Here is a 9869-nt window from a genome sequence, read left to right on the forward strand (position 1 = left end):
GTGATTCAAAACTGCGGAAAATAAAGGATTAAAAAAGGGAAAGCGAACCCCGTATAAATGGAAGGAACAGAGCCAGGCCCACCATTGGACCCGGAGGTTTGAGGTTGCCTAGAAGAATCAACAATCTTGGAAGATCCAGACTCGAGAAGGACAGGAGAAGTTTCGGTTTTTCTTTCAAAACCTTTTTGAGAAACTTCAGCGAACTCCCCGAGGAGGACGGTTAGGGTTTTGTTATCACTATCCGACTGTTCGGGAGCGGGGAGAAGCAAAAGCATCATCGCTATCACCAACATGGGGTACTAAAGAAGCCCTATCGTCAGCCATTACTCGTTTCAGTAAACTACAAAAAGAAAAGACCAGTAAACTTACTGATTCAATGAGACGGAAGCTTGAGAGCAGGAAGGCGCGAAGCAGACGACAAAGGTTCAAATTCCAGACAGGAAGAATGAAACCTACGAAGACAACGAACCGCTTTTAAAACTCCCGCACGAGTGTTCGGAAATCTTAACGATCGAGATTGATTCAAAATCGACGATCAGGATTCAAAGACGTTTTGAAAGTTTGAACTCACGAATCCGAAATAGGCGTTCGGAAACCGTCGCTTGGATGACGTGAGCCACGACAGATCAACTGCAACGAAGATACGTGGCCTTACACTCACAACGCTCGAGGAAAAGTGACCACCGCATTAAATGTGATATGACATTTAACGAAGCACGCAGAGATCATCACCTGACGACGAACCCAGTTAAAAACCAAGCCCTCGGGATCGACCGAACGCTTGGTCTTGGGGGCTCGTGATATGGAGAGTTTATGATCTGACCGGGTTCATACCTGGTCCGACCGCTCGACCCCGGTCGAGACGGAGAAAACTGAATCGCTCCCGAGCGAACCGGATCCCGAAGATGGCTTGCTGAAGAAGAAAGATTATTCGCCTGCAAGCGTGCCCTAATCTTACTTATGGATTAGGGTAATCACCCTGATGACAGCAGACTCAAACTGACGGCTGCCGATAATCATCATCAAAGGGATAACTATCACATAACCTAACGGTTATCTCAGGAGTCCTCTACTAGCCCAAACTAGTAGAAGTCTATCGCTCAACGGATCTTATTGATAAGATCCAACGACTACCCGAAGAAGGCTCGAGTGCATCCAACGAAGGAGATTCGAAGGTACACTCTATATAAACCTCACTACCATACAAGTTGAGGGACGGATCAATCGATCAAAAAGAATACTATCTGAGACTCAGGTTCAGATACATACTGATAGATCCAAACTATCAGCGTCCTGCTATCTAGATCACCTTTCCCGTTTCTTCATTCATTAGCTCTGTGCTTCTAGCAGAGCCGTTTGTGATTAAGTTCATCAACTGACTTAGCCTTCGGAGGTGGACTCCCGACCCCAGCGGTCGGGCCACATCTGACGCTTTCGTTTTGCAGGACATCACGTGGAGATCCAAGGGCTGAGCAGATTTTGGACGCATCACCGTCATAGCTAGAACATGAGGAGCCATGTATACTTCTTTTTCGGATGTCTCATCAGACTTTTCAGGGTTCAGTCTGGAGTTTGCCGATGCGTAGTATAACTGCAATATTAGAGAGCCTTATTCTTGTAATATTTTACAGGTGGAGGAAAAAACTCAAAGCTACAAGGAATGCACACACACACACAAATGTCTTCAATGCTGAAGGAATTTATCAGTACTAATGCTAAAAGTGAGAACTTTTTCATTTCCTGAGGGGAAAGAATCCGACGTTTTGTTATGCACTGAGAAGTAAATGTCATCGATCCAATATGCATAGTGCAATGGTACAAAAAAGTACGTCCACTGAAGAAATGAGGCATAACTGCATAGGTTCATTTGCAGTCATGAATATCCATCCAATTTGCTGATATCAACATTTTACATTATAGTGGAAAAACCAGCTTTTTTCCCATAGTACTGAAGAAAAACTCAATAAAACAATAAAATAATATAAAATCCAATAACATTACGTTTACCAGAATATGATAAATCTCAGATACCTCTGATATAAAATATTATATTACAAAAAACAAAACCTGTATGTTCTCATCCCCACAAAATAGAATTGTGATATAATATTCAGAATAGACATCACAGATTTTCTAGAACTAGGTTTCACAATAGTTAAAGCCTCCAAACACTAGAAAAAAAGTTAAAGGTAAACATCTAAGCTAAACCAAGGGAATGTCACTGCAACATAGGTAAAACAAAAACTCTAGTAGGACTAGGAAGTCTCAAACCTGGGATCAGGCTTACGGGGGAGTCTTGAGAATTATGTGGAATACATAAGAGTGAAATAGACATCACAGCAATGAACAGAATCATATGGCTCACGGAACCAGAACTGGAGAATTTAGTCTCCCAAATCTGAGTCATAATGTGTTAAAATGTTAATGTTTGTGCCCTACTAAACAGCTCTAACTTTTGGGCAAGGTGGACCAGAGCCAGGAGGCCGCATATTTGATCCTTTCTAACTTGTAATTGTCAGGGGTTCATGTTGTTTGTTGTCATGCCCCCCTTTGTTACCACATGTAAAGCTGCCTGTATATCACCCAGCACTTGGAGGTGTTGTGTTGAAATACATTGCTAAGGCACAAGCTTTTAAGATTAGCAGTTGTAACTAGTTGGATTGGTTCAAAACTCTGGTCGAGTAACCCACTGGTGCAAGGAACAGTCTTCCAAATCTGGAACAAAATCCAACTTTTAGATCAGCTGATCTAGCCTTGGACAGAAAATAGAAATTTGCCAAGTCAGTTTCAGAAATTGTGAAATAATAGTAAACTTATAGCAGAAATAGAAGTTTAGTTGGGACCATGAAAGCTGCCTACAGTGAGTTATAACCATTAGACAAGTGAATCTGACCTAATGGATAGAATATGATTTGAGAGAGTTAGCAATTCTAGAAAGAAATGCTATTAAACAAAAACCTACTGGACTGAGAGAAGAGAGGGAAGAGAGCCAGAAACAGTTTGGAAAAAGGTCTGACTGTGACTGACCTGTTAACCTGAGCCAATGACCTCCATACAAGCCAAAAAAGCAACCACCGTCTTGCCATACCCAACATCACCCTAATAAGGAATTTATTTCCATTTTGAAAAAAAAAATAGTGGCTCAAATGATTAACAATACATTATATTTCTAATAAACAACACCAACTCAATGCAACAAGCCTTGTCCCAATTAAATGGTGTTGGTGACATGGATTTTAGCCTTCCAATCAATTCTATTTGGGGGGGGGGGGGGGGTAGGGGGAAGGTGAGAGAGGGGCTGGAGCTTGCTGGGATTGAAGGAAAAGGAAAGGGAATCAACTGCGATGGAGAGAGAGAGAGGGGAATGGGTTAGGGCTTGCTGTACTTGCTTGGAACTTGTGAATATTTGCTGGAATTTCTTGAAAAAAAGATGCTAGACAAAGTTGTTGATCATTGAAGAAGAAAGCTTTACTTAAAATCTGCCATGGCCCCCTCACACAGGAACCACGGTTCTCAATTTCAATATTCTTGTTCAAATAATCAAACTTAAGAAACTCACAAAGGAAGAAACACATCAATAAATTGCATATTGAAGATTACCTGAAGATAAAAAAAGTCATCAAATATTAGCCGTCTGCGAGCTAAATCAGCTTCTTTCAAATCCTTTGGATGATGGATCCCCTTGTATGCCTACAACAACAATAAGCAAGAGATTAGCCCCCCAAGTGTAACATGTCGATAGTGATGAACAACATTTTTTTAGGATGAATAAATAATTTCATTACCAAAAGAAAGGGGGAAAAAAGAAAAAGGGGGAGGGTGGGGGCGGGGGGGGGGGAGTGAACAACAGGAGCCAAGTACAAGGTCCTGCCAATAGTGGCAATGACCAGAAAAAGAGGAAAAAGGAGCCACCAACCAAAGGCAACCACAACCGAAAAAAATTCTTGATCAGGTACATGTCTTGGATGAAACCATGCAAGGATCATGTAGAAGAAACTGAAAAAGAAATGCAATTGTAATCAAAATGATTCAGTAACTAGTAAATGAGTGAACGCATGCATGTATAACTGGCATGGGATTTGTGTATGCATATGCACTAACCCAATGTGACTAATTCTTTCCAATAGGGGTTCACATACTAGATGAGGACACATCCAACACCTTACCTTCGTCCTTATACATTTCTTCCCTTTCTTGTCTCCTTGTCACCTTTTCCTCAATAAGAAATGCTATTTTTCTCAAGATCTAGCTCAAATTTTAATACATTCTATGTAAATCTATCAAATGTTGAGAGGTTGAGAGAAAACAAAAGAGACTTGCTCTCCTAGAGTCCAAGCCATATAGAGTAAAAATGTTTATGGGTCTTTTTTGACATTATGTAGTTGAAGTATGCAGTTGCAGCTAACCAGAGATTACATGTCCCCCACCTCAATAATAGAATCAACCCTCCCATCTTTACTGCCTCATAACTAGAAAGATCTCTTTCATCATTCAAGTAGGCAGTTATTAAAATAACTTGAGGGCTCATATGCCCCAACCAGTCAATAATGGAAGCACTGCTTATCCATGTTCCTTGCCATCAAGAGAATATAGAAGCAGCAAGGTCTCCCACATCATGCAAGTTTAGAGACTTGTTATCAGAAGTAGCACACAATGAACATTTCTACATACCACCATCCAAGGAAAAGCCAATCTAAGCAGCAAGGTCTCCTACAACATGCAAGTTTAGAGATTGGTTATCAGAAGTAGTACGCAATGAACATCTCTATACACCACCATTCAAGGAAAAACCAATCTTCAAATAATCAGATATTACAAAGATTTCATGATCATTCAAACTACCAACTTATTCACATAAACAACACCTTCCCACTATCCTATAGAGAAAACCTAAAATGGGGGGAAATAAACTTCACAATACCATAAAGACATGTTCTAGATTGATTGTCGAACATTTACAAGAGAGGAAAGCAAACACTCTGAAATCAACAAATGCATGGCTTCCTTTGCTTAATAATAAATATTCCCTCTGGCTTTAGACCAATCTTTGCTTCGAGCTTTAAGATTCAGACAGCATGGTCAAACAGAAGATGCTTCTCCAACCCCATTATCTGAAGTTGTACATGCATGGAGCATAGTACATATATCTGTCATTTCAAGGAATTGCTCTGCATTGTCCATCAACAGAGGTCCATATTCGAAAACTAGCTTCTTGCATTGCCAGAAAAATTGAAATAGCAGACAAACAGATATAAGCAAGAGAAATGAATTGGCTTTTCTGGAAAATTGGTTCATTGCATATTTGTGGAAAGTCGTAGAAAAAATTCCTCTGAATTAATGGATCGACAGACAGACAACCTAGTTGAGGTAACTTATTGGGACTAGAATATATTAAAAAAAAATGGCCCACAAAAGGTGAATGTTTATGGGAAGGTTTTTAGAATTGATTACATAATGGAAATTCATAGCGTCTATAAAAAATGAGAAATTGGTGCACTTGAAGTTGAATAAGGACCCAAATCTTAAAGGAAACAAGAAAGCATATGAGTCCTATGTATTAGTTTAAACAGCTCAATCACACCAAATCAATGACCTGTAAAAACAAATAAGATACAAAAGTCTTCACCTCCTTCACATAGCTCTCCACTGCATCACATCCCTTTAGAAGAATCTTGATTACAACCAACTGCAATAATTACCAAAGATAAGTAAAAGCGTCAATTAGAAACAGCCACCATATAAGTCGCATCCATTAAATTTTTTATTGGAAGTAATTTTCATTTTATTGACACGTAAAATGTAATCCATAACTTACTTCATAAAGAGCTTCAATCGGTGAAGCCTCTTTTATTACAAAACAATAACTTGAATTTCCGGCCAACCACAAACTTAAAGCCTGCATGCTACATAGCTTTTTTCTTTCCTTTTTCTTAACGGGTCCATGTTACATAGTTAAGCCTTAATGACAAAGTGAGATGCATTTTGCAAATGACATTACCATTTTTTCCAAGGAACCATCCCCTGCTTCATCTGATTGTTGAGGTTTCCCCTTGTTCCCCCTATCTTCTTTATCCTTCTTTCTTCTCTATTCTATCCCCCATTAGTTACCCTAAGAGTGCCCAGTAGAGTCCAATCTACAAGCAGCCCGTTGTGGAGTAAGGTATTACCCAAGAAAAGAATTAACAAGACAATGAAGAGATATAATAGCTATCTACTAGTGGTTCTTTAATTATGTTACTAAATATTTCAAATGAGCACTAGTCATTAACAACTTAGGGGAGAGAAAAAAGAAGAGATAAGCAAGTCTTAAAAGTACAGATAAGTATTAACCATTGATCTCATATGTATCTCTTTTGACCCTCACTTTTCAACATCCAGCGCCTTGAGAACTATGGCCACACAGATAGCCAAGATACCCTTCGCAGAATATATACCATTTCCTGATTGGTGCTTGTACGAGATCCTCAAGTGAAGTTTTGCTCCTAATAATAAACCCAAAGGCAAAAAGAATCCTACCCAGGAATGTGGCTACACCAGCACTCCTGTGAGTGTGTCTATATTCTCCCATAAGAAAATACATATATGCTCCCTTGTATTAATAAAAATAGATATACACAAACAGGAATCTCATACTCCTGGATATAAAATTGTTTCAATTTTGCAATTGATCAAGAGATTAAGATTGATGAGAGGAGATTACAACCTCATGAGCAACATCCTTCAAAAAGCTGACAGCAAAATTTCCATGAATTCCACCGGTATTACATAAAACAGACCAAATATCATCTTCATCCTGGAAAAGAAAAATCAGGGGGCGGGAGGAGATCATGTATTATCAGAACTAGTAGGAGAAGTAACACTTGTTCACTTATAATTAGGCAAAACTTTAATTGATCAGAAAAATAAAAAACTAGCAAATGAACAGTTTGTCCTAACCATAGGTAGAGAATTCCTAAATTTATGCTATATTCTTTCTAAAAGTACATAGCAAACCACATATTTTTCAAAGTTCAGGATGATTCACATATTTTATACCTCAATTGTTCCATTCTTAGCTTTTTCAAAATTTCCATATCATTATATTTGATTTTCCATAGCTGATCTACAATTCAATTCAAAACTAACAAATTTTAAAATATGGTTATATATTAAATATATGCCAAATTTTTTCCCTTACTTTTCAATGAAAACACAAAATCATAAAGGAGAGTATCTAATGGTGTGACTTTTGGTACCAAATTTTGCAATGGCCACAATGAAGACATGAAAAGAAAATGAGACAAGCAAAAGAACCAAGAGTGAAACCATTAGCCAAGATAGTAGCAAGCTACAAGAAGAAATGGCACAGAATAAGCAGCAGATCATCACACCTGTGGGTATTTTTCCAAATTGGATAATAGGCCGTGAATTAATGATTCAAACATCTCCAGATCTGGCAACTTCACTAACTGAAAGATCTTTCTAACTTGATATCTAACTGAGGAACTAGTATCCATCAGACAATCAATCAACTGCAAATACCATAAAAGTACAAAATTCAGAGTTAGTATACTGAGAAGGAAAAAAATCTTTCAAGTAAAAGGAAAATATAGATGGTTCTACAAACTTCTATCAAATTATGTGATCAAATTAGAAGTATCCAGCTTGCTGCCGTCGATGTTTGACAGCTGCAACACATCACCTAGGTGTCCAGGCACTTTGCTGATGCCTAGATGATGCCTTGTCCCCTTGGTTTCAACCCCACCCCCCACCCACCCCCACCCCCCAAAAATAAAAAATAGGAGGGAGGAAAAAAATATAAATAAAAATAAAATATAAAAAAACTCTAAAAAGCCTTGAATTGCCTACATTCTGTGACAACTACAAAGGTTTCAGAATTCATAGACTTTTTTGGTTAGCACAACAGGACGTTGGCAATGACAAGAGAATACCATATGAATGTGAGCTTCTTGCACCAGTTGATTATCTGACTTTATAGTTATAATAATGTTATTAACAGGATTTAAGTAAACATGCTTCGACATAGACCATGAAAGCGTTTCTGAAAAATATATCACAAAAAAAAGTATACATAACAGGAAAAAAAAGATTGAAAATCCGTATTAGTAACTCACCAACTGTATCAAAACTTTGTGAATTAGGAACACCACCACTAATGGGAACAACACCAAGCGAAGGCCGAATCCCTTAAATTCCAGAGTATGCTGCAGCGGCTCTTACACTTCCTCCAGTGTCAGTGCCTGGAAGGAAAACGCCAACAGTAAAAAAAGGGTTTGTATGAGAACCTCCATCAAGGGGAAAGAAAAAACAAGATGATAATATCTCAAGGGAGTGAATGTTTCGGACCTAAGGAGAAATCTACAAGGTTCCCTGCCACCGCTGCAGCAGACCCACTTGAAGATCCTCCAGGAATCTGATCTGGGAAAGAAGGATTAACAGGTATTCGTAGTGTATGTTTTCCCCCCATTGAGACTGCAATTAAAAACTAAAAGGCAACAAAATATTAAACATAAAACATGAACAGCTCTTCATCCCAGAAATTGCTCAAATAAAAAATAAATAAATGGAACATACCTGGAGGCCAATTCATCTAAGACGGTTTTACCAACAGATGTGGCACCAGCATTCAGGAGAGTTGTAACAACGGGAGCAGTTGATACAACAGTCGAGTGGGTCTTGGCCCAATCCGGATGACCAAATCCACTCACATACCCTTTAACATTAAATCTGTTCACACAAACCCAAAATTTCAAGACCAGTTCAGAAATTGCAAATAAATAGACAAGTTAAAGAAAAATGAAAGAAGTCAAAAGAAGTAAACGAAGGGAGAAAAGAGCTAGACATGTCTTTGAAAAGTAAGGCCTTGGAGTTCAGTAGAACAGTTGGAGGAGTTAGTACGAATTTCTCCATGAAAGCTCCAAACGCTGGAACGAGTACCAAAACTAGGGCTTCTTCTTGTTCAAGTTGCTGCTTCAGGCTACTTCTTCTTCTTCTCTGTCAGAGCCTCGATCGAAAGCTCAATACGAAATCAGATGTAACACGAAATCAGATGTAAACCGAAAAACGCTGGAACGAGTTGGATTCTTGTTCAAGCTGCTGTTTATTCTTCTTCTCCAAGATGCAAGCTTTGATCGATATCAGATGTAACAAAAAAAAAACGTTTCAAGAGAAAGAAGATTCTTGTTCAACCTGCTGCTTCTTTTTCTTCTTCTCCAAGATGTGTTAGAGCTTCTATTGATATCACGAAATGAGGTTTGGTTTCTTACAGTTTGGGTTTTGTGCTTTTCAAAAGATTTTGAAAATCGTATATTTTGAAATCAAAATTTGAAATCGTATATACTGTTTTGGATTATATATAAAACGTATCCCTCTCAATTGAGTCGAACCGCTGGTTTGTCATTAGACCGAACTGTCAGCAAAAAGTAAGCATTAAAGGTGGGTTTTGAATATTTTAATCCGAGAATGAATCGAGCCATCCGATTACATCGGACGGCCGGCTTGACGGTCCTGCGCATTAATTACGCAGGAGCTCAGCAAAATTGCCGATTACCTCAAACACTTTTTCTCTCTCCTATTTTGTCTTCTCACGATAAAACAGGGCACTCAGGTGACATAACCCCGTCACCGGAATGCCGGAGCTTCGAAGGTGGGTGATGACCTCGACTGCAAGGAAAGTGAAAGAGTCGAGACCGATTCGGACAGGAGTGGAAGTGTTGGTGGCGGTGGTGGTTAGGGAAAGAAGCAGCCCAGGCATGGGGGGAGAGGCGGCGTAAGGCATAAGCAGGCTAGATGAGCTGGGTTCATTCTGCGGTCGACGTCGACCATGGTGGAAGAATGGTTTCTATTTATGAGAGAGAGGGTTTTGGGTA

General features: G+C 39.0%; 1 protein-coding gene and 1 long non-coding RNA gene across 5 annotated transcripts; both read right to left on the reverse strand.

Moving 5' to 3' along the window:
- Positions 1 to 2414: 2414 nt before the first annotated feature.
- Positions 2415 to 6336, reverse strand: LOC149029124 (uncharacterized). Of its 2 annotated transcripts, none has more exons than XR_016172357.1 (3): positions 3917 to 6336; positions 3601 to 3690; positions 2415 to 2715 (listed from the first exon to the last, which is right to left on the reverse strand). It is a non-coding gene; the product is annotated as an uncharacterized LOC149029124 (long non-coding RNA). The 2 variants fall into 2 exon arrangements; XR_016172358.1 differs by lacking the exon at positions 2415 to 2715 and adding an exon at positions 3035 to 3099.
- Positions 6337 to 6936: 600 nt separating this feature from the next.
- LOC149029125 (amidase 1-like) lies at positions 6937 to 9233 on the reverse strand. 3 transcript variants are annotated; one of them, XR_016172359.1, is made up of 3 exons: positions 8843 to 9233; positions 8347 to 8727; positions 6937 to 7681 (listed from the first exon to the last, which is right to left on the reverse strand). XR_016172359.1 is itself a non-coding variant. In XM_089149982.1 (3 exons), the coding sequence occupies exons 1-3, from the start codon at positions 8908 to 8910 to the stop codon at positions 7508 to 7510; spliced, it is 225 nt and encodes a 74-aa protein (XP_089006108.1). In that variant the 5' UTR covers positions 8911 to 9233; the 3' UTR covers positions 6937 to 7507. The 3 variants fall into 3 exon arrangements, 1 of the variants encoding a protein (XP_089006108.1); XM_089149982.1 differs by having other exon boundaries at positions 6937 to 7511; positions 8575 to 8727; XR_016172360.1 differs by lacking the exon at positions 6937 to 7681 and adding an exon at positions 8172 to 8240.
- Positions 9234 to 9869: the final 636 nt, after the last annotated feature.

This window comes from Hakea prostrata, chromosome 1, assembly GCF_041222555.1.
Source record: "Hakea prostrata isolate BN-2017 chromosome 1, UWA_Hpros_2, whole genome shotgun sequence".
NCBI lineage: Eukaryota > Viridiplantae > Streptophyta > Magnoliopsida > Proteales > Proteaceae > Hakea > Hakea prostrata.